General features: G+C 41.0%; 1 protein-coding gene across 2 annotated transcripts; it reads right to left on the bottom strand.

Moving 5' to 3' along the window:
• Positions 1-60: 60 nt before the first annotated feature.
• Positions 61-27,619, bottom strand: CAPN3 (calpain 3). Of its 2 annotated transcripts, XM_064658140.1 has the most exons (24): positions 27,010-27,619; positions 20,778-20,847; positions 18,886-19,004; positions 18,123-18,256; positions 17,538-17,706; positions 16,767-16,907; positions 14,262-14,345; positions 13,780-13,865; positions 12,975-13,052; positions 12,386-12,546; positions 11,663-11,832; positions 11,028-11,039; positions 9,654-9,862; positions 9,100-9,136; positions 8,531-8,545; positions 7,250-7,351; positions 7,034-7,111; positions 6,299-6,356; positions 5,632-5,696; positions 4,518-4,586; positions 3,864-3,942; positions 2,204-2,320; positions 1,672-1,730; positions 61-1,073 (listed from the first exon to the last, which is right to left on the bottom strand). In XM_064658140.1, the coding sequence occupies exons 1-24, from the start codon at positions 27,301-27,303 to the stop codon at positions 1,047-1,049; spliced, it is 2,433 nt and encodes an 810-aa protein (XP_064514210.1). In that variant the 5' UTR covers positions 27,304-27,619; the 3' UTR covers positions 61-1,046. The 2 variants fall into 2 exon arrangements, with proteins under 2 accessions (XP_064514210.1, XP_064514209.1); XM_064658139.1 differs by lacking the exon at positions 8,531-8,545 and having other exon boundaries at positions 9,085-9,136.
• Positions 27,620-27,880: the final 261 nt, after the last annotated feature.

Raw genomic sequence — 27,880 nt, 5'->3', positions numbered from 1 at the left:
GATAGAAGAGTGTTCAATGTTTCATCTTCATCTGTTCTTTCAAAATAAAATCAAAAAAGCTTAGGCCAAAATCCAGTTGTTTTTATTTTTAGTTCAATTAAAGTAATTTCACTTGCACATTGTAATAATATTTTTGAAGTGGTCATGCTGACATTGTGTCTGATTCTGCAACAAATCACCTCTTGCAATAAAGAAATACAGAGTACTGTTGGGAAATAGGACCCTGGGGGGTGGGGGAAACATGTGTCTGTGTGTGTAGATAAATAAATTTGTATATATAAGAGGTTTTCTACCTCGAACGGTAAACAAGTTTCTCAAGATTATGAAGAATGTAGTTACAATGAAAAACACTTAGAATGTCCAAATGTGTAATTAATATCTCATGAGGGTAATAAAAATGAGAGCAAATTTCTCAGTTCTGATAGTTTTGCTGAGGCACTAGATTGAGCTGTACTTTGGTATTGCAGTCTGTCATGTCTTACTGTCACATTTTTAGCATAGCAGAGATCCAGCTGGCACAGCCTAATCTATAACAATGTGATTGGGATGCATAATACTAATGTAATTAGCACAGTCTCATGTGAAATATTCAGTAAATGTTACAAAGAGTCTGAAAGGATAATACCAAAAGCAGGGCACAATGAATTACTAATTACAAGGTGGCAGTAAACACCTCTGACTTCCACTGCTCCAGTTTCACCTGACTTGAGGGAAAACCTTTCTAGTTGTCAGCACAAGCAGAATAACAATGTATGTTCCATGTCTTTACCATGCAGAGAAAGCTTAATTAAGTCATCAATAAATTAATCCATGTTGCCCAAAAGAAAAATGTCAGGATGCTATAAAAGTAGTTACAGAATATGCACACTGTTGTGCCTGCGAGAGTATGGTTGTCTCTTTTTCCAGGGGCTTGTTCCCATGCGCTGTTTATCTTGGCAAGTGAATCACATAATTAGGAAGTGTTCTTGTTTGCCCTCGGGATGAATGGTGCTCATTACTCAAAAGTGTTGATCGTGTTCTTGAGAAGGTGGCCACTGGCTCCAGTGTTACGCATACATCGTGAGCTGCAGCCACTGAAAGAAGAGTTAAAGGATGGAAGACTTGTTGGTATCCTCCAAAAAATTGTATTGAGACACCACCCTCTTCTAGCTGGAAGGCGGCCACTTGCTGTCACTTAGTGGCAGTGGAGAATTTTTTCTTGAGTCTCTTGCTCGTATTTCTCCTTTTGCAAAAAGTGAAGGGTTTTTTAATGGTCTCTGTAGCAGAGAACATGCTTTTATTCTGAAACTTTCTAATTCCTCTTAATGAGATTTTTGAAAGGTAAAGAGCTATGTTAAACTCCATTATCATTTAATGCCATATCACTGCATTTGATGTAAATTGCCTCATAAAAAAAATCTCAAAAGTTTTTTGAAGGGCTTTAAAGGTGATATGAAGGATCTGCAGCTGTAACTTTCAGCACCAACTGGGGTCTTGCATGGCAGCTGTTGCTGGCAGATCATGGATGTTTTCTGTGTAAAATTGGTAGCAAAATTTTTAGGAGGTTTTGCAGCCTCTTGTCAATTGGATGACCATTCAGACAAACTCTCTTGAGAGCGTATACAATGAATAATAAAATTAAAATTCAGTATTGTGACATAGTGTTAAAAATACTGGCATAAAGCAGTTTACCTCCAGAACATTGAGCTTAATGATGCCGTCTCCATCTTTATCAAAGGCGTGGAATGCCCCTAAAACAATGAAACAAAAATATATGGAGTAAATTAAATGACTGTGCGTGCAAAGATGATTCCCAGATAGCAAACTAAATGGTGCTCCTGTTGTGATATGCGAACTTGCGCAGGTATTTACTTACATGGTCAGCAAGTGTTCCTGCTGTGTTTTTCCTTAGCTCATTAAAGGAGAAACGCAGTGTTTCTTTTATGCTTGTATGAGACAGCTGTAATATTTTCGTTTCCCTAAGCACATATCTTTAATAATACCCTGCACAGGCAGTAGTGCTTTGAAGAGCTTTGCTGAGAGTATGATGGAGCCCTGAGCAGCCTGGTCTAGTGCAAGGTGTCCCTGCCCACAGCAGGGATGTTGGGACAAGATCGTCTTTAAGGTCCTTTTCAACCCAAACCACTGTATGAACCCATGATTCTGTGACTGTGTCTGGGGGGAAGAGGGGAGGTGGTGCAGTAGAACAGGGGCAGCCACTCACTGAACATGGCGTCCAGGCGCACGAAGCAGCAGATGAAGCTGTCAAAGTCAATGTTCATGTTCTTGTCTGCGTAGCGCATGGTGATGATGTCGTAGAGCTGGTTGTTCAGCCGAAACCCTGCAGAGGAGCAAAAACAGGGCACAGCTGGGCCATGGCTGGGGGAAGCGCTGGTCCAGGAGTGGTTTGGCCATAGGTGCTTCCCAGGCCCAGCTGAGGCTCAGGCTGGATGGTCCTGCTGCAGCTGCTGAACAAAATGAAGTAAAGCTAAAAGGAGCTTCACTGTGTCCAGCTGCTTTCTTAAAACAAGAGTAACATTTTGAAATTATGATTTGGGAGGGCCAGTAGCATGTGAGTTACCTCAGGCTGTAAGTATGAAAAGGAGAGCAGCAGACACCAAAGGGTGTGCTGCTCAGCTGGGCCTGGTGAGAACAAATCAACAAAAACTGGGCGACAGAAGCACAGGAGGAAGTTTCTATGAAAACACAATTACACAATGGTAAAAAAATAGACAAGGAGGCAACCCCTTGGTGTGGTGTGACTGAATTGTGGCACTGAATGCTGCAGCATGCGACCATGCCTCAGAAGGGTCTGTCACAATTTGGGTACAGCTGTTTGTTGGCTAAATGCAAGGTCATGCATGGCCTATGTGCTGTAAGATCCGAAATGGTTACTGTAAAGTGTCATCTTAGTTCTAAAGTCAGGGTGTGAGGTATTTAAATATTTTCTTTTTACATTGACAATTTTCCTGGTGAGAACGGAAACCTGGAAAATAAAAATTACCCATATTTCTACTGCAGGAATCCAAATCCAGATATAGTTTTGTCTTTAGCACAGGATCAATCACTGATGTTTTGTAAAGTACAAGGTAGCCATCTGTTTCTCTTCCTTGATGTGCCAAATTCTACTGAAGACAAAGTGTCACTGACATCATCCCATCTAGGTTTATAATGATACTACAGATTTTCGGATTAAAGAGATCATCTTGCTGCCTTAGAGAGCTAGTAAAGACATTTGCAGAAGGAGGTGAGCTCTCCAGGGGAAGAAGCACACCAGTGTGTCTAAGACAAGCAAGAAAAGTCAAGTCTCTCTTTACAGGATGAATTTCACTACCTGCAAGTTTTGCAAAAATACTTTCTTCTCATTGCACAGGTAGAAGAGCCTGAACCCACAGTGGCTCAGTACCTAAGAAACATTAACATGACTCAAGAAACATTCATCTGATTGCCTCTGATGCAAACTTGGGCACCGATCTCCTCCATCTGGGTTTCTGTACTGTACTGTACTGTACTGCCTGTACAGTTGGGTTGAAGGTTTTCCACTGTTCTCTGTTTGTTTCTTACACAAATATAAAGAATCGACAGCTTAAATAAGAGCATCTTCAGCACTCCCTTGTCTCCCTGAACAGCAGGACCCCGAGTAGGAGATCCTTAAAGAAGCAGAGCATCACTCATGGGAAATTTAAAGAGAAGCTGAAGAGACCTATTTGGCTGTCAAGACATACAAGGCTTGCCATTTGGATATTTGAAAAGCTCTGCTGGTGCAAAAAAAAATTTTATAATTTCTCTAGAGTCTGTCTTTGCAAGGCAGTACTGTGTTTCTGATCTCACCCTGTGATACATCAAACAAAATAAGGTTTTGGACACTGTGCATGGAGAAATACCTGCATCATTGACTGCATTGCGCATCTCATAGCTGTTAATGGTTCCTGAATGATCTGTGTCATAATGCTTGAAAATTTTCTGGAAAAAGAAAAAAATAAATACATGGTAGTAATAAAAACTTCTCTTGCATGTAGCCAGTGAGTGGATATAGGATGTGTGCCTCAGGAACTTGGAGGCTTTGCCATATGCCTTATATTCCTGCTACTGGGCAGTCTGGATTAGCACAGAGCTCCTCTCAGTCACAAAGTAAAATAATTTAGATCCAATTTTTGGGAAGCAAAAAGCCCTCCCCTGGAGACTCTCCTTGTTTGACTTGAGTTTATGCTGTTAATCCTTTCTCTTGATTGTCCTAATTAAGCTATTTTTGAGGCCTGATTCTAGTTCCCATCATTCTCCTTCTTCAGTTGGTAAGCCTCTGTGCTATTCCTATGAGGAAAGTCTCTCCTCAAGTGCAGGAGCTTCAGAAATTCAGGCTATTTGCTTAGGCTGTGAAGTAGGATGAAGAGAGACATTACTTTTCATTTTAGAAGCTAATTCCCAATATTTTTTTAGCCTTTCTTTTTGCTGTAGTGTATGTACAAAGTTCTGGTTTTCCTACACGACTTTTACACTGCAGAAGCTGTGAAGAAGAGTGATGTGAATACCAGCAATACCTGCCAGCTTTTAATCTTGTCCCAGAGATGTCGAAACTCATCAAAGTTTATCTTCCCTGAGCCATCTGTCTGTGATGCAAATATTCAGGTAAAAAAACCATAACGTTTTTAAGATAAAATTAATTAAGTCTGCAATTACAGGTGAAGGGATGAATGTGAAACTGAGTTTAGTATCTCCTCAGCATTAAGAGCTGGCTGAGCTGTGCAGTAAAATATTTTTAAACATTTTTGTTATTGTGTATGGCATATTGTTTCAGGAGTGTGAAGTACTGCTTGTACTTTGTGTAGAAGCAAACTTCTGGCACAGGAGACAGCCTTGCTCCTGAAGCTGTTATAAAAGTGCATGAGTAGGATGTTTTAGTGGGCTTTTCTGAAATGCCTCCAAATATGAAGCTCACCCAATATTTTTTAAGACAACTGATCTTTACCCTGAAGTGAAGCTCTTTTTGCCTTGCTTTCAAATTTATTGAGGACTAAGCAAAATGTTGACTAAAGCTATTTACAAAAATGTGTTTAGGCTCAAATCATTATGGCTCTGGCTTGCAGTTACAATTTTGTTCTGGTTATGTTTGAATGCACCTATGTCCTCTCAAAATCATGTGTTATGTGAAACTGGGAAACAGATTGATGTTGTAGCAGAGGTAACCCCATGTGGCATGTTGTAGTGTGTTTTATTACGCTCGTTCCAAGACAATTTCTGTAGGCAATGCATGCTGAGCATACAGTAGAATATGAAGTACATTATAAACTCAAGGAGAGAAATATAGTAAGTTTGTTGGCAAGAACTATAGTTATGTTGGGTTTGTTTAAAAAAAAATAAATCATGCTTTAGTACATAAGCTGGCCAGTCCCTGATACCTAAGGAAAAGTATCATAGCGACTGATTTATTCTGTAGTTTTCTGTTTTGGGATATATTTCTCTGCCAACTACATTAATGTTGAGATGACTGGAATTAAAATGTAACCAAACTAAGAATGCTGTGTTATCTGACTAGAGTCTACAATGTGCTGTTTTGCTTCCCTGGCTTACTAAGTTGTATGTGTGTGTGTCCGTTGGTGAGAAATAGTGGACTAGTCTAGTTTCAAGCACTCCTTTTTCACCAGAAAAGGATACATCCATTAAAGCAATCATGCTGCGGCAGGATTCCAATTCAAATCCTTCTGACCTTAGGTCCTTATCTGAAATAAACGATCCCAGATGAATACAGAGAATGCAAATCAGCAAGTGATTTTTCCTCTCAGATGCAACTCTAATCAAAGCAAAAGCCAAACCTACTTCCTTCATCCAGTAAGAATTGAGTGTAGAGAACTGTGAAAAGACTCTAAGTAATGTTACTGCCTGTGAAATAGAGATATATTTCTTGACTTATTATATAGAGTAAAAATCTCTGGAAAACTCTAAACTCACTTCCAGGTTACTAAGCAAGTTCAGGGTCTGTAAGCTAAAGTTTGCTAAGCAGGGAGAAAGATCTGTCTCTCTATTAGAAATTTTTTTAAAGGGAATTTGCAGACTGCTAGAAATGCTGTATTGTTCTGTGTGATACTTCCAATGAACATTTGCTCATTTCTGAATTATCAGTACTAGATCATCTGTAGAGATCACCTCTGTGATAAGTTCAGCTTGCTAAAGTCTTGGATGCAATGTCCATGGAAATGTAACTAGGAGATTTCTGAGTTTGAAAACATAAATAATTTTTAGAGTGAAACTCAGAGGTGGGGGGTTATGCTATATCACAGATTTTTTTTTGTTGAGGGTTAGTAAAAAATATGCTCAAACTCACGTTTTTTTACGACGTTATTGAGAACGTTCCTAAGTTCTTCAGCATTGATCTCCATGTCCTGATGAAAATGTGGTGAGAATATAATTGATTACAATATTCTTTACTTATCAGATAATTTTATGGATAAGACTTTAAGTATAAAGTCTTTGGTCACTTTTCAGTATGGCACATACATGTCTCAAACTAGAGAGCGTTCTAGTTCATATAAACATTAGTCCGAATCTTTCTTGAGGGTGCAGTATAAGGTAGGTCTGAAGTTACCATATAATGCTTATTAAACTACAACTAGAAGAATGACCAGTAATTTCAGTGTATAAGACAAATAGCAAAATCTGAAAATCTTTGTATCCCATTTGCAGCCTATTGTTTTATGCAGTTCTTTCATCTGTTTTTACCTTTAACTTTCCTTGTTAAGCATATACTGGAGGGCATTGCATTTCTAACTTGTTTATACTTGCTGTGCAAAATAGCACCTTGTAGTAGGGATAGAAGAAAAAGGCTGAATTTAAATGAGGCTCCCTCATACAATGGGAATAGCTTATACCTGCATCTGAGGATAGCTGTATGCTTAAGGGCTTTTTAATTTGATTTTACTTATCCTCAAATCTCGAAGAAAATTTTGTGGAAGGAAATTCAAAGCAACTTTTCAGTGTTTTGAATCCATGAAACAATTGATTTACGTGCTGTTGTGGCTAGGCTGCTTTGATGGCAGACAGGGATCAATTACATACTCACATCCCCTGCAATCTGTCGGAAAATATTCCTGAACTGTATTTGCTCTTCACTCTCCTCATGACCTTTTGCTGAAGAACGCTGAAAAAAGACAAGCAGAGATACATCCTTAGCCCTGTGGGGAAGAGAAAGGGCCTGGATGGCTCATTTGCCCTCACACGGGGCATCATCTTAGTGAATCTAAGCCCTATTTCCCCCTTTGCTTTATGCTGCAGAAACCTTTTTCTTATCTGTTTGGTTTTTTTCACCATCTTTGCCAGCATCTTCATCTGCTGTCAGCTCTTTATTGCTGTTCGCTCTGTCAGAAACAAAGATGATAGGCTAGAAGAAGAAAGGAAGCAAAAGAGAAATAGAAATTACACAAGAAGTAGTGGAAGGGAAAATATTTGGTGACAACCATTCTGTAGTAAAGTGCATGCAGCAACAGCGCCCACTCCTGAGAGCATGGTCAGAGAAGCCAGGTCTCAGAATGAAAGAAAAGAAAGAAAGAAAGAAAAAAAGGTGGAGGAATCTCTGAAGTTACTGCTCTCCTTGTGCTAAAAATAGCTGCAAAAGTCTTTTTGCCAAATAGTGCAATTTCTGGCTTCTAGCTTTTCTTTTCAGAAAGCCAGTAACCGTTTGAATGTATTTGGGTTTTGTGGGTTTTGTTTGTGTGTTTGTTTTTCGGTTGATGCGGGTTTCGGGTTTTTTTTCTGTTTTTAAGCAAAATAAGCTTCCCAGATTCTCATCAGTTAAACTGATGAGCTTGCCCATCTCTTTGAAGGACAGTAATACTGAAAACAAACACAATGTGAATCTTACACAGAAAAGGAGTATTTGTGTAGGAGCTTGTTAGTTACCTGAAGCATGTTTTTTCTCTTGCACGTATTGATTCTTGAAGCACTCAGCTGTAAGCAGCCACGTATATTTGTCCTGGTTTAGTGCACTTAAAACAAGGAAAACTGCTAAAAGATGTGAATGTAGAGTACTCTAGAGTGTTAATTACAATCAACCTGTCGAGATTAAAATGTCTGATTACATTTTCAGGGTCCTAAATGTGTTGTGTAGAATCAAAAATAGAATCCTGGGCTTTGGTGAGCAGAAACTTCAGGAAAAGGGAGTAGCTGCATTAGGCAATAGAAAGCAAATGTGAGGGCACATGTCTGAAGAACGGGTGCTTTTCACTAGCAAGGGGTTTCAGAGTGCCTGTGAAGGGGAAGGAAGGAAGGGCAGTTCGAGCAACCCAGAGGATCAGGCTGATAAAGCTGAAAAGTTTCTGTTACCCTTTTACCACCTCTTTGAATGAGAGGGATATATGATGCTAATGCTATTTCATTAGAATCCGATGTAGGAAGACAAAATCTTTGCTGCATGCAAATGGCCTCATATCCAGTGCCCTTCATTAACTAGATCAGGTTCCAGATGCAGAGAAATGATGATACCAAGGAACTCTGCTCCTGCTGCATGCACTGAGTGTGCTCTTTGCCTTGCTGGCACTTAGCACATTGTACAAGTACTTACCTTGCCCTTTTTCTTCTGTATGAAAAGAGACAAAATTAAAAAGGGTTTGATCAGATTATGCAGAGCTGATGGCAAAGTTGTATTTTTTTTATCTTTCCCTTTCTCATATTAATCTTTCTCATTCCTATATTCATACAAATTTTACCATTTCCTATGTTCACACAGCTTTCAAATGAGGGAACAGGCACTCACCAAGGAATGGCATACTGAAGGACAGACATTGCAAAAACCATAGCAAAACCATGTCCCATCTCATCTGGGGCTTTGTCCACTTGAATAAAATCTCTACTCTACCTTGAACCTGTCAGTGCAGTGGAGATTGAATTTCTGTGCCCATAGATCAGTGATATCTGAAGCGGCAATTAAATTTTGGTCTGACCAAATCAGAAAATAGTATAAACAAAGCAAGTGTCAATAAAAGTATCTTGATGTGAAAAAACATGGGAATTTGTGATAAAGGAGCTGTCATGTGGCTGCAAATGGTTTCCTGCTGTAGGTTTCCCTAGATGTGATGCTCCTCCTTTCCCTACCCCTATTCATACACAAAAGAGGACCAGGACAATACTTACCAATGGACGCTCCGCCTCAATCATGTTTTCAACCTCCCTAGTAGAGAGCAGAAAGTAAATAAATCAGGAAAGTGACTGTTCCCAATGTTGCTGGTTTTTGTAGGTGGTTTGTAAGCAACCACTTGAACTTTCTGAACAGCCAGTGGTGTGGGCTGGCTTCAAGCATTACAGCTCCAGGCTCTAGGTGTAGCTTTTTCCCAGTTTAAGCTGAACATCCCAAGTACCATTTCCAGGAGGGCTGCTGCCTGATTTACTCCTGTAAAGAGCCTTGATTACAGTGAACTGGAAGTAAAACAGAAGTTTTTTGGTCTTAGTAAATGGCTAATGGTTTGTTTACAAAGGACATCCTGCAAGTAATAAGCTTCTCCAAAGACAATTCAAAGCAGGTTCTTGTTAGACTATAGGGGAAGCTTGGGGAAATGAGTTTGCAGTTTGGAGTTTCTAATGAGGTTAAGAATATAAAAAGCAGGGTGCAGCAAACTGGTAACATGACTTTAGCAAACTAGCGAGCTGACCTCCGCCTACATGACCAGATAAATGGATCTGCAACTTACTCTGAAAGACTTCTTTTCTCTGAGAAGACCCTCAGGATGAATTCTCCCTCCTGGTGGGGTTCGTATGTAGATGGGATGATGACGTACTCACTGGGAGGTAACCGGAAGCGCTCAGAGATTTCTCGCATATTTATGTATGTCTTACTCCTTGCTTTGGAGGCATTGTAGAGGAAAAAGTCCTTCTGCAGGTGGTGCTTAGTACCATGCATCTGCAGAACAAATGAGTCAATTTGTCTTCAAGGAAGCCTTGCCCATTCCCCAGATGGCTTGCCATGTGGGCAGTACATGGCTGTGACAGGAAACAAAGGAAGCAGCAGCTTAGCAAGCAGGGAGCTGATGAGTGGTGACACCTGGAGGCAGATACCAAGTCTATCACCTAAAAGTTGCTACTGACTGAGTCAAGTTGGCTTCTGAGGGCTGCTCCACGGCCCACCTGCAGAGTGTGTGGCTGACTTCTGCTGTGTAGGCATTTTTATTTGACTGTTTTGTTGGATGCTGAGTTGTGTGTAACTAAAGTTCAGCTACTTTCCTTGGAGGGTGGTATGGCAAGGAATGGTGTATGCAAACTTTTATATGCAGAGTGGTGAAGTGAAGGTGCTTTCTACTGGAAGCATGTCCTTGTCTGGACAAAACATGAATTCTGTATCTGCTAAATGAACATGACAATCAAACATGGCATTGGTTCAAATATGAAAATTAAGTTTGAGAATTGTGGGCTAAGAACACTTGCAGGATATTTTCTGCAGATATAATCATCTGTAAGATAGTCAGTAAAGAAAACATTCAGACTGTCATTTCCAGGTAACAGAGCCTTCAGTTGAGCTTGTTAGCAAAACTTGTAATGCCAATTATTCAGCTACTGTCAGGCTCATAAAAAATGTAGTCTGTGTACTTTTAATAAGCTTTCTTCAATGGCTGAAAATACCATTACTTTTCTAAAGAAATTCTACAACTATAGAGAAAACATTGTGACTGCAAAATATAGGATATTGGCTTTATTTTTAAGAGGAAATGGAAATGGTTTAGGGTGGTTCTGCATGAAGTGCAGAGGCAAAGTGCTCGCTGGCACTGCTTCCTGCAGCCCAGGCTCACTGACTGACTGTGCAAGCAATGGCCAGGTCTCTACAGAGTAGAAAAGAAGGACTGAGGAAGAGGTGCAAGTGAAAATGGGGTGCAAGTGAGAAAGAACTAAAAATTACTCACAAAATGTTACTGATAAACACTCAAAGCAGAAAGGTTAGCAGTTTCACTGCTGTTATATCCCTGAAAACGGACTTGACTGGGCAGTCTTCTGCTGACTTACAGACAGGCACTACAGTAACACTAGCTGTGAATATACACCAAGGTGTCAATCTGTCTCCGTTCTGCACATACCTCTTTGGGTACCTTAGGGAGAAACAAAGAAAAGAAACAGTCAGAGCTGCTGGGTGAGTACTCTTGTTTATAGATCATACAGAAGGGCATTCACATAGATTTCTGGGGACATAGACAGTAATCAAAATGCCCCTAGTTAGATAAGAAATTTCCCACTTCCATTTTAGGTTTCTTGGGGTCTACATGAGATCAGTTAAGATCTGAACTAAATATGTTTGTGCAAGGGACAAACCGACTTTTTTGTCAGGTCAACAGTAGGGACAGGTTAATTGCTATGTATGCATCTTGGATATCTGTTTCCTTTTTTACACTCTTCTGCCAAAAAAATGTTTAGTTTCAGAAAGGACAAAAGGAAGATTGAAGAATATATGGGAAAGGATATGTTAAAATCTGGCATTAGGTCACTGTAAGAGCCTATAAAGTGTGTTACTTAATAGATGGGGTAAACCCTGAGGTTACTATGGTACAAACAGTTACAAAGATTTGAATTTCCTTCCTTACTTCCAGGTTTTCCCTGACTTCCTTGCAAAGCAAAAATTGCAATTCTTGTAATCAGCCCGAATGATTCAGTGACTCTGTTGGTAAATGCATACTGTCAGAATTTGTGACCACAGTGCAACCAACAGAGCTGGTACCTCATAGATGGCAAAGCCAATGGTATAGAGGGTGGCTCCCAGCTTGCGCTCTTTCCTCCTGTTTTTCTGCATCAGTGCGACAAGGAAGCTGCAGATAACCTCTTCATCCTCAGGATCATCATCTTCCTCCAGGAGCTTCAAGCGATACTGGGGATTGGTCCAAAATGTATCTGTGAAATCCCACCAACAACCCAAAGAAAATAAGTAAAGCTTCAGTTTTCTAATGATACTCACAATCAAATAGAACTTTTAAGTTTCCTGCCTCTGGCTCCTGAGGGAAAGGTTAAAAATGGGCTAAAACATGGATGGGTTTTTTTACATGTTATGGCTTTTACTTAATTCTAACAAAACTGCAAAACAAAGGAGGATATATGAAGAACTGTCATCTGATAAACTTCCAAAGCCCCTAAAATTATCACTAATCCACTACAGTGGATTTCCCAAGTGAAATCTGTTAGAGTGAAATTTATCTCTTTTACTTGGGGCACTGTGAAGTGTTAGAACAATAATTTATCTTCGTCAGGGATGCCTTTTGGGCTCTTAGGATGTTCTGTTGCAACATAGTGACTGAAGATTTCCAGCTAACAGTTGCATGCCTTGTCCACTGAGGAAGCAAGGCTTTTCCTGTGGCTGAGCACTGATCAGGCTGTGATATGACTTAGCCTTTAGGATCTAACGTAGTCCTCATCAAAGAGGCCGTATCTCTCAAAACCCTTTTCTCACCTGGATAATTGCGGCAACCTCCAGCTGAGCAGCCTCTCACCCAGCGCCCTTCATTGACGGATACAGTCCAGGTTTGGAATTTATCCACTTCCAGGGTGTCTGGTGTGAGGTTACAGATCTCAAGCTTTGTGAAGTGCCTCATGAAATCTTGAAATGGCATCCTGTAGGAATTGAGGGGAAATTGAACCCAAATGGATTTACATGGTGGGCAGTTGTCCGAAAGACCCACCTGGAGGAAGGTGACCAACAGTGCTGTCAGTATTCAAACAAGTTTGCAGTGGGAGTGCCATGTTTTCCAAATGCTTTTGGTCTGCTGGTAGGTCAGTTAACACAGGTATAGCTCCAAACTCAGGGAAACTGAGCTGAGAGGATGATATGTGGGAAGGGTGATGGAGGGTTTGTGGAAGTGTAGCATAATTACACTGTGTTGGTTGCATTGAATAATCTCCGGTGAGAAAATGAGGGAAGCACAGAGCAGGGCTTATTGGAAATATGAAGGGGATCACTGCAATGGTTTTAGCAGATTTGTAGTACTGCAATGTGATTCATTTCTCCTAGAGAAGCATAGGTTTTTGACTGATATTCTCACCAGAACTCCCCATCCTCCATGACCTTGTGCTGCAGGCGGATCTTCTCTGCTTCATTAACAGAGTTCCACTCCTCTGACCTTCAAAGGAGTAAACAAGTTAAGTTGTGATTTGCAATACAGCTTTCATTAAAATTTCTACACTTTACTGTAAACATAATAGAGGGGAAAGGCAAGAGTCACCTTGCTACATCCATATAGACTTTTAATTTGTGAGCTTTGCAATCATTTGTTCTCAATGCAACCCTCCTCTTCACATGCCCTAATAAAAAGAACAATTGTCCTATTTCTCTCTGCCTTCTCTTCAGACTTCCCCTTAACAGTTCTCAAATATCTGCTGAACTGCGTTAATTTTATTTAGCTTGTATAGCTTGTAGGAAAAGGTGTTTCCAGACTATCATTACTGAGGTAGCTATTGAAATTCCTTTAGTAAAACACACTGACACCTTGCTTCATTCAGTTCTTTCATAACTTGAAAGATTTTTCTGTCAGATCTTGTTTTGAAAATGGACATTACTGAACTTGATAGACAGTAAAATCAGATTTAATGTGTCATTATACTGGGCTCTCTCTTCATTTCCATTTCTTAAAGCCCCTCTTAACACCTTGTTTAGGTACCCTTTTTTTTCAGCTTCAGCTAAGCACTCAACTACTCAACTAAAATTGACTTCCAAGTGCATGTGTCAAAATGACAACAAAAAAAATTCAGACACCTCATCATTGAATGTTAGGGTCATGCACAAGCTGCATAAGGGCAAATAAAGCTGTAACTTTTTTTTCAAACCACATGAAGCTCCTTTTTACTCACTTGTCACTCCAAGGCCCGTTCCATTCCACCTGTCCCCAGGGGTTTCTCAGCCGTACCAGACGTAATTTTTCCCCTTTAAATACTGTCTATTGGAAAAAGAATGCAACAAGAATAGACTGAGAGGTTCAAAATAAATATTCTGCCTTTCAAATTTCTTACACCAGCTTCTCCAGTGATGGTGCTTTCCAGGGCTATAGCCCAGCCTGACCTGCTTGGGGTGAGTGCAGGAAGACTGTAAGATCAGGAGGTGGCTGGCTGTGACCACCTTTGCCCAAGCGGTGGAATATCAATTTCCCCAGCAAGCAAAGACTTAGATAGGTTTGTTTCTCCACAAGGCATTCACTTCTTTGAATATAAATTTTGTTTCCTTCTCTCATAATTTGTTTTGCTTTTTACCCCTCTCATAGCTTAGCTGACATGCACAGTGCTAGGCCAGTGCAGATTACAGCTCCCCACAGCTGGAGGAAAGGGACTGTACATACCTCTTCCACAGCTGTCACAGAGTAGGCATGACCTTTGACGAGCCCGCAAGACATCCGGGTTTCATACTGCATTGGCACTATGGTCTGTTAGACACAAGATAAAAACTTGTGGGAGTCATGCAAAGCTCAGTTGGCTGCTCTCAGGCAGATATTGCCACCCAGGGCTTTTGGAGGGAGGATGACACTGTTCAGGTGACAGGACTTTTTGCCTTGTTCTCCTCTCTGTGTCTGTCAAGGTGGTCAAGCTTAGTGCCCATAGAATTCATGTTGTTGGTTAGAAAGGAATGAAGCATGAACTAAAAATGGAAGAAGTTAATATTGATTTGAAAGGACATTTTATGGCTTATTTCCCTTTTCTGTAGACTATTGCTTTTTGCACTCAGAACATGGTATGCTTAATCAAAGTAATTACATTTTCCTATTAGTAGGACTATTCAGCCTTTTCTAGGATAGTATGTTCTTGTATAGCTCAGTAAGGTTATTACATATGAACTGGAAACATCAGAGCAAATCTAGAATACTTTCATCTTTACACATGGCTATCTTATCACAATGGCATTTAAACACTCTATTTAATACACTATTGCTACTAACTGACACTATGTTTTTACTTATTTTCCTGTGGAAGTGGACATTTTATTCCATAATTTTTAAAATCCTCATGATTGAATTTTTTTCCATCTGACATTCAGGAAGGGCATAGCAATGTGTTGCTCAGGTGTAAACACATTTGTTGTCTTAGTAATCAACTTTTAGTGTGTCTGATAGATTTTTACTTGCAAATCTCAGAATGCTGGTTATCTGGGAGATAAAGAATTGAGAGCAAGATGGCAGATGCACACAGGTTGCTGTACTTGTAGGAGAGATCACTGGCATCAGTTGGAGGGGAAGGCCCTACTACACACACGTGGACCATGTGCAAAACATCCCCTCCTCTGTTATGTCTGTTGCTGGGACATGATTGCAAGGCCCTGCCAGTAACTCTGCCACCTCTTCTTTACATATCTGATGGCATGAGAAAGGCAGGGCTGGAAACAGAGGAAGAATTAGTAAGGTCACACAGATACATTCTCAGCTTGCACAGGGAGAATCTCATCCAAATATTTCCTGGCTGTTGCAATTATTTTCCATTATTTCACTTCTGCTCCTGGTTTTTGCTTTCCCTTGATCCTATTTTCATACTTTTTATGCCTATAGCCTCAATTCTATTTCCTTTTTTCTTAATTTCTACTCATGTTGTTGCCATCATTACTTGTCAGAACCCCTTTCTCTTCTTTCTGTTTGAGAACATTAGCTTCTGATGTCCTGGATCACTTCTCAAAGAGCAGGCTTTATCTGCCTTTTTCCATCAATAATCATGATTTTTTTTCTGGTGGTGGTTTGGGAATATGTAATAACCAGCAGCACAACAGCTTCTGGGGCGGCAAATATAGAAAGAGTTTTGCAATCTTCTTTCAGTAGGCAGTCACTGGGGAGGAAGTTCTCCCCCCAGACATGGGTGGTTTGGACAGCCATGCTTGCAAAACAAGACAGTTGTACTGGGCTTTCCTGAAGAATTGCAGCATTTCAGTTTTTTAGGAAGAACTAAATATGAATGTGAAAAGAGGAAAAATCAGCTATTTCAGCTGTAAATGCAGAAGAAAGTTTGCACAACCAAAAATTTTAGGTGATGTAATTGTGGAAGATTTTTGTTTGATTTCCACCCCTCCCCCTCCAAGCAAGAGATGTAATTTCATTGTCATGGAAATGGAGCTCCCTAAAGGGCAAGGTATGATAGAGAAGGAGAAGGCATCGTGTCCCTCTACAGACTTGAAAGCTTTTAAGTTGCCTGATATGGGATTTTTCTTAAGTGGTTTTAACATCCCCCTCTTTATTTTGCAAGATACTTAGGTATGCTGGAGTTACTTTGTATTCCATCGCACATATAAAACTGAACATGTTTTTCGTCTTCCTTGTTGGGCATTTTAAATAAGGACTTTAACGGCAGTAACCTAAAAGGAGCATCCCTAGAGCATTCTCCTGCATTTGTGGGCAGAGCACTCAAAATAAATTCACCAAGGGCTTTTGTGCCCGGAGTGAGAGCTGTGCAGAACTTTCTTTTGGTGTCTTTCACATTCCATGCACACTCGAGGATCTTGTTCTTTCTTTCACATTCTACACACACTCAGGGATCTTGTTCTATTCTAGTACTTTAACATTTTCGTTCTCTAGCACCTGTGCAAGAGAGGGACTTGATAAAATCCACTAATAATTTTCTTTTTCTGGAAATTATAAGTCTGTGCCATGAGCCAACAGCCCTTTGCCTCAGTATCAATGAAGCCCTTTAATATCAGTCATTGTGTTTGAAAGCACTGAAATCTTTTAACACATATGTCAAACACATTTCTTTAGTGTTGGGACAATTCTGTGAGGCCAAACAAGGTTTTAAAAACATAGGTTATAAGTTTCTCTAACAGTTTGTAAATAAAAGCACTGTGAAGTCAACTGCTTAGGAGACATACGAACCCAGGCTGGCCTCTCATCCGTCCCCTGGTAGTTTGCAGTAGAATGAGTCATCTGTGCATTTTCTAGATTCTTCACCATGCGAGCAATGAGTTCCCCAATGTCGCTCCTAGGAGCTGATCCATAGGAAAAGCCCAGGTTATCCTGGCACAGAGAATGGGAGAAAAGTATCATGCAGTATGATGAGGCAGGGAGAGAGAAGAGAAAGGGTAGAAGAAAGATGAGTTGTAAAAGATAGCCTAGATTACTTCTCTTCTTTCTCATAATGTCCATAGTTATCTAGAGTGGTCAATAGCAGCATTTGTTCTCCCACCTTCACTGCAACATCACATTCCATAAAGTATTAATTTTTTAACTTTTAAATTTACCATAATAAATCAAGACAATCTGAGGCCACATTGGCAATAAAAGGTTAATTTCCTAAGTATTTGCACACTTAGCATCTTTAATATGAGGATTTATGTCTTAACAGAGCTGCAGCACTCCCATACTAATCTCATTTCCCTTGGTGAGGGTACTGAGGGGGCAAGGGGTGCTGGTTTTGCTGGTACCCCTTCTCTCCACTTCCATGTTCTGCTTCTGTTTATTTCCCTTTTAGCACTCACTATTTGCTAATGGTCTTTAATGGGGATTACTCCATCTCCTGGAAAAGGATGTTTTCTATGTGGCCTAAACCAAGCAGTTCCAAAGGTGGCATATATTTGGTTATGAATGGAGAGGTCCCTCTCCTCTGCCATTTCCTATGGCTTATCTGCAAAATTCATATGGACTCACATCAATGGAGCTGGCCATGAGGGATCCTCTGTCAATGGCATGTTTCATGATTTTATAGATATCTTTAGGGGCATCCTTTATCTCGTAGAACTCAGTGACTCCTCCAGTGAAGTCCTCCATGGCTTCGGTGGTGTTGCCTCCCTTCAAAGCTTCATATGACCCGTGGAGTCTGAGAGAAAAGAAAAAGATTTTCTTTTACACAGATAGAGATACCTCCCTATATATTTACATCTATCTTGTGTGTGTATAACTACAGCTATGTAAACACACATCATATAAAAACCCCCAAACCATCTGCTTGGAAACTCGCAAGTTAAAAGTTTTAAAACATGCCACCTGCACAGATAGGTTAAAAAACAGGTATGCTGAAAATCAAATGTAGATTTTTGAATGAGTAGCAAAACTTCCTAGAAATTATGCTTTAGCCCATCCCCAATTCTGAGGCATGAGAAGCTATGGGAAAAGGCATTGGTACATTCAGAGCCCCTCTACGTGCTTGTTGTAAATATTGTGTGCAGTGGTTTAACCACCTCCCCAGCCCGAGCCTTGAGGGGGAGCCCGTCACAGTCCCGCATTTTGTTTTACTTTGCATAGGCCTTTTCCAGGAGGGCACTCCAGAATTCGTTGCGCTGGGAGGATTTGGTAAAGACCAGCTGGTTGTTGTACGTGGGTAAGCAGTCATCGATGACAACGTCCACCCAGTCTCCATAGCGCCAGAACTGAATAAAGGCAAACAGAAAAACACTCTGGATTGACTTGGTGCAGGAAGGGGGAGCCTGGCTGAAAAGTCAGGCTGAGAGAAGAGAAACGTGGAGCTCAACTGCTTTGTAATGTGGCCAAAACCAATGGGAGGGAGGCAGCTGTACTGAATTCCCCCGGGCAATGTGTACAGGACAGTGAGAGGTCCCTTAAAAGAATCAAGGGAAATGTGGAAAGCAGTCAACCTTTTCTGAATAAGAAGTTCTTTGATAACTTGTTTTGACAGACCAGCTGTTTGTAGGCCTAAAAATAGATGCTTTTGCCGACTACCCATGTGTCTTTGCTGGCTCTAGTGCTGCATCTGAGCAGTGAGGCAAGACTGGACACCTGTTCCTATTCCTTATGCACAGAACACAGCAATCTGGAAATGCTTCCTTGGTGGGTTAATGCTCCCTAATTACTTGTATGGGCTGACCCTTCTGTGACTGCCCTAATAGAAGTATTTGGCGTGAGGCAATTCAATCCCTTTTCCCCCTACTATCGCTCATGCTTCCAAAGAGAGGAGAAGCTAGAGGAAAGAGGGTGCCAAGAAGAGCTAAGCTCTGTTTTGGGTAAATACATCTGCTTACCACTAGGCAGAGGGACTCACCTGGAAGTGAAAGATGCCAGCATAGTTTTGTATAAAGGACTGGTCATGAGGTATGACTCTACAGAGTAGTTTTTTATTCAGTGTCAGGCAAGCAATGGCAGCCAGAAACCAGCAGTTACCTGTAAATGAGCAGAAGCAGCAGACAAAATGAAGGGACAGAGCGACTAGAATCAAAGGGAAAAACTGAGATACTGCAAAATGACTTGTTAATTCTCAGTAGAGCATGATTCTCCATGTGTTCTGCAGCACTTTACCTATTTGCGCTCTAGAAATGCTCATGGGCATTGTTCATGGCTGGGTACACATGTTACACAGATGATGTTCCCTGTAATTTAGAAAAAGCCTAAAATCTGATGAGCACTGTTACCCGTGTTAAGATTTCCCTGTCTCATGTGGATGCCTGTCTGACTTCCTGCATTAATTTTTCCTTTCAAGCTTAGGACAGAGACCAGCTGAGAGATAAATCTCTTGCGGGTAGAGCTCCCTACCACTGAGATTCAGACTCTCATTTTCTGCTCTAAAGATGATTGTCCCAGTCATCATTCTATGGGGGCTTTTTCCTGCTATTTTCTTCTATTTGAAGTGTCTGCACTGTTGTAAACACTGTTCCCTTTAACGCTTTTCAGTTCCCCCTTCAGAATCTTGTACAGTTGGCTGCCTCTGTGGGAGCTCTGGTAGAGTGGTTTTCTCCCATAGTACTTCTGTGTTCAGCAGAGGGGGACTCTACCCTAAACTAAAACCTAGCTGCTATTGTAAGAGAGGCTCTAGGGTAAGCTTGCCTGGGTAGTGTGCAATAGAGGAGTGAGATAATTATATGAGATAGTGAAAACTTAACCTGATTGCAGGGAGTTGTAAAAGAAATTTATGAATCTGGTTAGAGTGATAAGACATACAGAAATAAAAAAGGTGCATATATTTTGGAAAGCCAACTCTATACATATAGCAGTACTATATGGTAACTCTTCTAAGTTATCTATTTCCCCTTATAAAGGATGGGGGTCCACTTTGACCAGGAGTTTTCTAAACTATCCAATATTCTGCAGATGTCAAAAAAGTAAACAATGCTATGAGTAGTTAGGGAAGGAATGGAAGACAAAAAAGAGAACATATTATGCATGTAAGTTCATTTGCATCCACACCTTGGTATCTGTGAAGTTCTGGTCACCTCAAAAAGAAAGGCAGTTTTAATTAAATTTAAAAAAGAAAAAGTACTAGGAAGGTGATGAGGACACATTCGGGTGTGTTAGCTTAGGAAAAAGATCACAGGAGGAGTTATAAAACGATGAAAGACATGAGAAAGCTGAGTGGGGAAGGACTTTACAAAGCAGTGCAGGTGAGCACTGCATGGATGACTTCTGTAGAGGCATCACTTGTACTTAAGTAGTGCCTCTATATAACAAAGTATCTTTGAACATCTGAGCTTAAAGTATTCAATATAGTGGTTGTTCTTGAGTACAATGCACATTTAGCTAACAGCCTTTAGAAACTCCTATACAAAAATGACAGGACTAAATATCTGAAAAGACACAACAGTAACTGATTAGATTTTTCTCTCAGTCAAATAACTCCTCTTTATGTTTTATTCTTGTCTTAACTGTTTTTGTCCCTCCTCAAAGTCCAAAAGAAAGGCCAAATAGTGTTTTGAAACACACTCATGACATTAGTTAATGAAAAGCGAAATACCCTGCAAAGCATCTTTCACTGAAAGTTCTTCCCTAGATTGCTACTAAGCAGATATCAGTGATTTTCTATAGAGAGAAGGAATCTGTAGATGTGTGGTACACTGAGACAGGGGATTTCAAATATCTTTGTGGAAGAAAAAGAAAATTTACTGAGAGCTAAACCATGTTGCAGACTTCTAGAAGTACAGAGCTGATGTAAGAATTTCATACCTAATTCTCCTTGGCAGATATCTGTTCTGTTGGCTCCACCAATAATAAACCGTGGATTCTCACAGATTTCCTGCAAAATAGAAACAGATGGATGAGCAGGAAAAGCAGGCATTATGATGCCTCTTTAGCACAGAAATAAAGGCAGTTTTAGAACGTTTTCCTGTAGGATAGCTTGTGGATATCAAAACCTCTCACACAGTTTTCATCTGCAGAGTTTCACTATGAAAATGTTTTGGAATCTGGATGTTCCAGGCTTCAGTCAGAGTTTTCTTCATGTACCTATAGGGTCTATTAACTACCCTGGGGGGCTCCCTCTGTACAGGGTGCAAACACATTAAAATTAGAATAGGGAAAAATATTTTTTCTTCACAGTAATGAAAAAAACCAAAACACTGGAGGAGACAGGAGAGCGGGTAGCTGAAAAAAATATTAGGGGACTAGAATAAATACTTTTAAAATGACTGCAGGTTTATGGTGTCCAATTTGCAGTAACTAATATGCTGGGGCATTAAAAGGGTTGAAAAATGCATTTTGTCAGGAATGAACCCCTGTGGTACTCCTCCTTAAAATTTTCCCAGGATCAGATGTAATTACCAGAAATAACTAGTTGCTAGTTAAGAGATTTTGTTCTTTTTCTTATGTTGAAGTATTTAACTGACAATGCTGCATTAAAAAAAGGCCAAAGATATCATCTGTCTCTGAGGACAGGTAAGTCTTTTTTTTGTCCAAAATGTATTGGATTTGTCAGTATTTATACTAGGACAGAATGGGTACAAGATGCTGTACAGGCATAAATAATTATGAAATTTCTGTAGGGAGGGAAGGACTGTGTAGGAACTATGAGCAAATGAGGTGGGACTATTGCAAGGTTACAAAGCCCTTTCCTATACAGGACAAAGAACTGTGGAGTATAGGAAAACCAAGGGAAACCTGTCCTACAGAGAAAAAAAAGCCCCTGCTTTATCCCATCTCTCATTCAAATACCTGGTATGGGGAAGAATAAAAAGACACAACTTTTGGCCCCATCTCTTATGAGGGTAAGGAAAGAAAGATATTGCAAGCTGAGGACCACTGCCCTGAGCAGCTGCAAATGGGGAAGAAGACAAAGTATAGTCCAAGAACTGAATCTGCTGAAAGACATTGGGACTAGAGTGGGAAGGAGAAAGAAGAAACAACTGACAATTGCTTTTGTGGCAGCACAGGCAGCTGATGCTACTTCTGCAGTCTAAAGCTTTTTACTCGTGTCATCAGGGTCGCCCTGGCTTTTCCCAGACTCGTGTTTCAGGTTTAGTAATTTCCCTTGGCTTAAGCCCACTTTTTTTTCTCCTTCACAGTAATCAGCTTTGATGTAAATATTTGGATTAGTCATATAGCCAGATAGAGAGACCAACTTCCACGTCACTTTATTCTCCTCAAGGGAGAGAATGTAGGGATTGTCCCATTATTTTGGGCCTTGGTCAGCTGTCCTGGGCTCCAGTTCTGTCAAGGCAGCTGTTTGAGATGCCTTCATGCTTTTCTCCACCCACTTGCTTTGTTGAAAATATTCTTCCTCACATTGCTGTGGTGCTCTGCTGAAAACCAACTGTGAGATGCCAGGTTTTGGTTTGTATTTTTTCCAACTCTATTGTATTTTGGCTTGATCCTGCTCCTTTTGTTCTGAAATACAGTATGCTGTGTTTTAGTTGAAAGTAGTTAGATGGTGCCTATGTGTTTCCAAATATTAAATGTACGGTGACGATTGTTACTCAGGGACATTTGTTGCATCTTGGGGTCATTTGTTTTGTAGGATGGTTGGTAAAGGAATGCAAAGGAGGGAATCAGGCATCTGTCATTTGGACTGGTTTAGCTACGATAGAAATGCTTTTGTTTCATTTCTTTATGGCGGCCGGATGTGTTTAGTACACTGTGAGTATGATTTTAATATTGTATTTCTCTAGTTGATGTCCAGCTGTGTGGACTAGTTGTGCTGAGTATAGTTGAAGCTGCAGAGAAAGGTTCCAAGGTCTTTCAGGGCTGAAGTACTCAGTCAGCAAAGCAAGACAAACTGGTGTCTAAGATGCAGGTGGCAGGTCTGTCCTTCCAGTCTTCCTGGCTGAGCAAGGGATTGCTCTTCATCATTTAGGTCAAGGTATCACAGAGAATCCCAACAGGCTGCACTTCATTGACGCAATGATTCATTTAAGAGTCCCCTCTGATCTGAGTGCCTCAGACTGCCTTAGTCTTATCCAAAGGACCTTTGTGTTGCACTGGGTTGATTCAGTTCAGACTGAAATTTCATTACAAAGAGTCAAAGTTACAGCAAGGAAAACAAAGAATCTCAGGAAAAACCAATTAGTGGTGCATGCTGCTTTCTGGGTAGTTGGAAGGGAGCACTGGAAAATGCAAAGGCAGCATGCAACTAAAAATGACATTTGACCTTTGTTATATTTTCATTAGATTTTCTTCTGTGTCAGGAAAAAATCTGCCAGGCGTACTGTTGCAGCAAAAGGCATTCATTCCTTCAAAATATGCTGTTAATAAACTCTGGCACTTTAAGTAAATTCCCTGAACTGATCCTACCAAATAGAGGAAGCCTGCCTAAGACAATTTGTAGCCTCATTCTTCTTCCTTGATCTCTTGTGGTCTAGACCATGCTATTAAAGGGCTGTGCTACAAAATTCAAGGTAGAACTCAATGTTGTCAGACACCAAGCTGGTTTTAGAGCTTCTGAGTCAGATTACCCTTCTCTGAAAGTTCTGCCTTGGTGGCACTAAATGCCATCTTTGCTTGTAGTGCTACCTGCACAGGCCCCATTTTGTGATTAATAAATGCAAACAGCTTCACATGTGTGCAGCGAATCAGTCAGCAGATTTGACTGATTAATTTTCATTCTAAGCAAAATCCAGTAGTTTGTTGACTTAATTTTATTTGTATTCATTATGAAAAGAAAGCTCCTCCTGGTGATTTTCTTGGCTGCAGAGAGGATCACCATTAGGAAGCCACTGAATGTGGCAGTTAATGCTGTGACCTAGCTGTGAGCAATGAGAATGACAGTGCATTTGAAAGCACAGTGTCATGGCAGAGCCTTCCTATCAACACCTAGTGTCATTAGATCCAAACAGAACTGCAGCATGCCTTCTCAATACTCTGCATTATGTTATAATACAGACTTTTTCTCAGCTCTCAAAGATCGGTAACTTCCTCCCTGCTCTCAGCTGTGAGAAATTCCCACAGGCAGCATAGTTGTGGGAGGCTGAGGCCCTTAAGAAAACTGAGCACAGCCCGTCACTGAGCTGGATATAACCTGGTGCAGGTGAGAACGGTTCTATTTCCCCTCTATGTACCTAAACCATGCTCAGGCATACTCTGAGCAGAAATACTGCAGAGATGGATCTTCCAGTCTTTACTCAGGGAAACTTTCAAGGTTGTCACCTGGCTTTTGCCTGGATTGAGTATTAGGAGGTCTTCTCTGTGCATTCATGTCGTGGCATGGCAGTCACTAGCCGTGTAGAATTACAGAGGCCGTCTCACCACCCTCATGCCAAGGCTTACAGCTGCTCTGCATGGCAGCTGCCCTTCTGTCAGTGACAGACAAGACCAGCCCTCGTGCACTTGTTGTCCTTGCAGCAGCAGAGGCCAATCATTTTGGGAGGTGGGAGAGAAACACCTGACCTCTGGGTAGCACTGACTGCAAAGAGAACAGTCTGTAAGGCCAGATGCATGAGAGCAAGGAGTAGCTCTGGGGCTGGGATGCTGGACAGCTCTCTCCACTCTACTAATTGCAGAAGCACCGAGGAAAAGGTCAAGTCACAGCATAGACATTGCCAGGGAAAGCAGAGAGGGCCCAGGTCCCCACAGCCCATGAGTGGGGCAGGGAGTTGCTTACATCGGGCTCAGTGGGCATCTCAGCTCATTTTTATTCAACTATTGATCCAAATTTCAAAGTTATTGAAATTACCACTTTATAAGCTAGTTTCTTCCTTTGCAAAAAAAAAAAAAAAGCCATTACAATTTAGTAAGAATAGAAGTTGTCCATATCTTTACAGACTATTACAAAACATGGCCTGTGCAGTTGAGACTTTACATGTGGTGCTTCACTGATTGCTTTCATCTCCTAGGAAAATACTCTTTAGCCTGCTATTACTACTTTATATTCATTTGACTTTATGAAGTTCTGTGAATGCGTCTATTGTGGCTATTTGTGTGTACATATTATCAGACAAGTCCTCCTACCAAGTGCTATGTAACCTACAGTTTCAAAGCCTGGGGTCAGTCAGAGATCAGCACCAATAGATACAGGTCTTTTGCATTAGTGCCCAGGAGCAGTCTCACTTTGTGTTTGTGGTATGAATGACAAGATGGGGACATATTATAAAAGGAGAAAACGTTACAGAAAAGTGAGTCTCTCTTCTTTGGGCACCTGCTGGGTACAGCAGTGACATGAATTATAGAGTTTGTTTTAAAACAACCACACTTGCTACAGAAGGCACAGGCATCTCTACAAATCAGGCCTGGTGTGTCCCCAGCAGGGACAGCTGTCTCTGTCAGGGTCAGGACTGACTGGAGGTATAATCTCACAGCATGACAGTACTCAACAGGCGCAGACTACAGCTTTCTGGATTTCCTGCCTCTGCTCTACTTGCAGCTGGCACCACAGATATGTCAGGTGCCCGAACACTTGTGTCAAAAGAACATCGATAGCTTTGGTTTTGATGTTTAGGTTGTGTTTTAAGTCTTAAACAGTCTCCAGCTTGTTTCTTCTTCATGAATAATAAGTACAGAGCTTCCAAGCTTACTTGCTGATGAGTGACTTAAAGAAATATCTTTGGGATAAAGACCCCCACGTCTGAACCTTCCCAATGACAAAGGCTTGATCTATGCATGCACAGTTAATATTAGACAAGTCTGAAGTTACACTGTGCATTTTTTTTTGTTTTGTTTTGATGCTTTCTGATATGCATACTTGCAGTCTGTCTGCTCTAGGGTGGTGGCAGTCATGCACTGTACTGTTGTATCACTTCCCTCTCTAGAAATAGGGAAAATCACATCCCTTTAAGATGAGTGACTTGTGGCTGCATTTAACTCATTCACACACATTACCAGGAGCTGATGCAGCCATTGTGATGATAAAAAAATAACAGGGCACACATGCACAGGGCATAGCAGATGGGGGACTCATTTTGATCCCTGCATATTGCTCACGTTGTTGTTGTGATGGCAGCATGCAGCCTTCCTCCACAGCTTTAACAACCACCCACAAGTGTTCCTGGTCTTTTGCTATTTAGTTACAGTTCTAATCAGTTTTATCTATTACCACTGACTTTGCCATTGAGGCACAGATTTGGGTGTAGGGGAAGAATGGCAAATCCAGAAGAGGTGGCCAAAAACTGCCAGGGAGAGGGAGCTGTGGAAGCTCTTCAGGACCCTCATTATCAGACAGGAGCTGGCAGGGGCCAAGGCAGTGTCCCAGGGGCTGCCTGGCTGGAGGGAGGCAGCTGCCCAGCAGATATGACAGGAAGAGAGTATAACTCCTCCTGTGGTAGGACAAGGAATCAACTGGGAATTGAAGAATTAGTCCTCTGTCTGTGAGAGAGACAGGCAAAAAAAAAAAAAGATGAAAAAGAAAAGGAAGGCTGCCTGGGGAATACCCACAGGATAGGAAAAATGAATGGAACTAGTAGCCAAAAGTGAGTCTTCATAGTGATTAGAACACCCACATTCATGTTAAGTGGGTAAAATGCTAACCAACAATACAAGTTGGATAAGCAATGCTGGGAACAACTAAATAAAAGCATGGTTTAGATCATAACTTGTCCTTTCACACATTAGGAAAACAGCAGAATGCTAAAATAAAGTTGTAAGTGAAACAAGGTAGTATTAAAAAAAATAAGCCTCAGTAAACCCAGTAGCTTCTTGCAGAATGAGGAGAGTGTTTCTTTGGAAGCCACATGAGAAAATCCCAGGCAAACCATGCAAGAAAATTAAATTCCCTATGTCTCTTTCTACCTATTTCATTCCATCTCTTTTTTTTGTTGTTGTTTCATTCTGGTTTATTGTATTTTAGTCATTATATTCACATTCTCTGAGCTTTCACAGCCCTAGCTGGTTATCTTCCAGGAGAGCTCTAAGGAAATATATCTCCAGTTTATTCTGCCTGCCTTCCCCAACACACATTTTTGAGCTTGCAAAAATGTAAGCTCAGGGTGGTTACTGCAATGTATAGAAAAAGGCACTCAGCAAACATGTTACTTACATGTGGTCTTTTCCATTCGAACTTGACAGGGCTTTTCTGGCTATAGAAGAGGGAGGACTCATTTGGTGGGAAATCAGGATCTTCATAGAGAATGTTCTTCTCCAGGCACTTCTTGTGAAGCTCTTCGTAGGTCTTCTCCTTTACGCTGATAATGGGCTGGTTGCGACTTATAATGGCAGAATAAATCCCCCCTGTGCCCCCACCTGCCCCTTCAGTTGTAGTGCTGATAGTAGGGCTGGGAACTGACCCAGCAGCCGTTTGCTGAGCCACCGCTGCATTTATGGCGGACGGCATGGGAATCAGGCATAAAGCAAATGTTGTAAGAAAGCAGGATCTTGCAAACTGGAAGGAAATTTCAGAAGAGAGGAAGTTGCTATGTAAACCGTCTTTTCAATCTGTTGAAAGTCTTCTAGTCAAATTTGCAAGCCAGAAAATTCCATGTGGCTTTCCATCCTCTTAATGGATAGTAGTTTGTCATAAGAAATTGGGATTTATTCCTTGATGTGGGACAAGATGATCTGTTGGCTAAGTCCTGTGTCTGACTTGTAGTATCTATAGCATGCCTGCATGCCTGCCCTGTGCGTGTAAGTGTCCAGAAGGGACAAGCTTTAACCCGTGAAATCTAAAAATAACTACAGGCGAAGAGAGAGGGAAAATGAGAGGGAGGGGGTTAGTGAGATGGTGTCAAACTTCTGTGCAGCTTGTGCTGAGGCCAAGCAAGTTCCTGGGACAAGTTTTGTGTGTAGGCTGACTCCTGGTGGAAGCAGTTCATATTTTTCTTAACTAGATAACAGTGAAACTGGAAGCTACACACCTGCTGGCTTTGGAACGTTATTTATGAGGTACTGCCAGGCAATAATCTCATCCTGCC

The sequence above is a fragment of the Pseudopipra pipra genome, chromosome 6 (assembly GCF_036250125.1).
Source record: "Pseudopipra pipra isolate bDixPip1 chromosome 6, bDixPip1.hap1, whole genome shotgun sequence".
Lineage (NCBI taxonomy): Eukaryota > Metazoa > Chordata > Aves > Passeriformes > Pipridae > Pseudopipra > Pseudopipra pipra.
The sequence above is the reverse complement of the archived record's forward strand: the minus strand, read 5'-3'. Positions and strand labels throughout refer to the sequence as shown.

What these genes read in the sequence shown, in the direction of transcription:
- CAPN3 (XM_064658139.1), bottom strand. Translation starts at nt 27,303, where the DNA reads ATGCCGTCCGCCATAAATGCAGCGGTGGCTCAGCAAACGGCTGCTGGG. An exon ending in CTGGAAAAGGCCTATGCAAA is followed by an intron (nt 17,707 to 18,122) that starts GTAAAACAAAAT and finishes CTTTTCTCTCAG; the next exon opens with ACTCCACGGGTCATATGAAG. An exon ending in ATGGAGGATGGGGAGTTCTG is followed by an intron (nt 12,547 to 12,974) that starts GTGAGAATATCA and finishes CAATTCCTACAG; the next exon opens with GATGCCATTTCAAGATTTCA.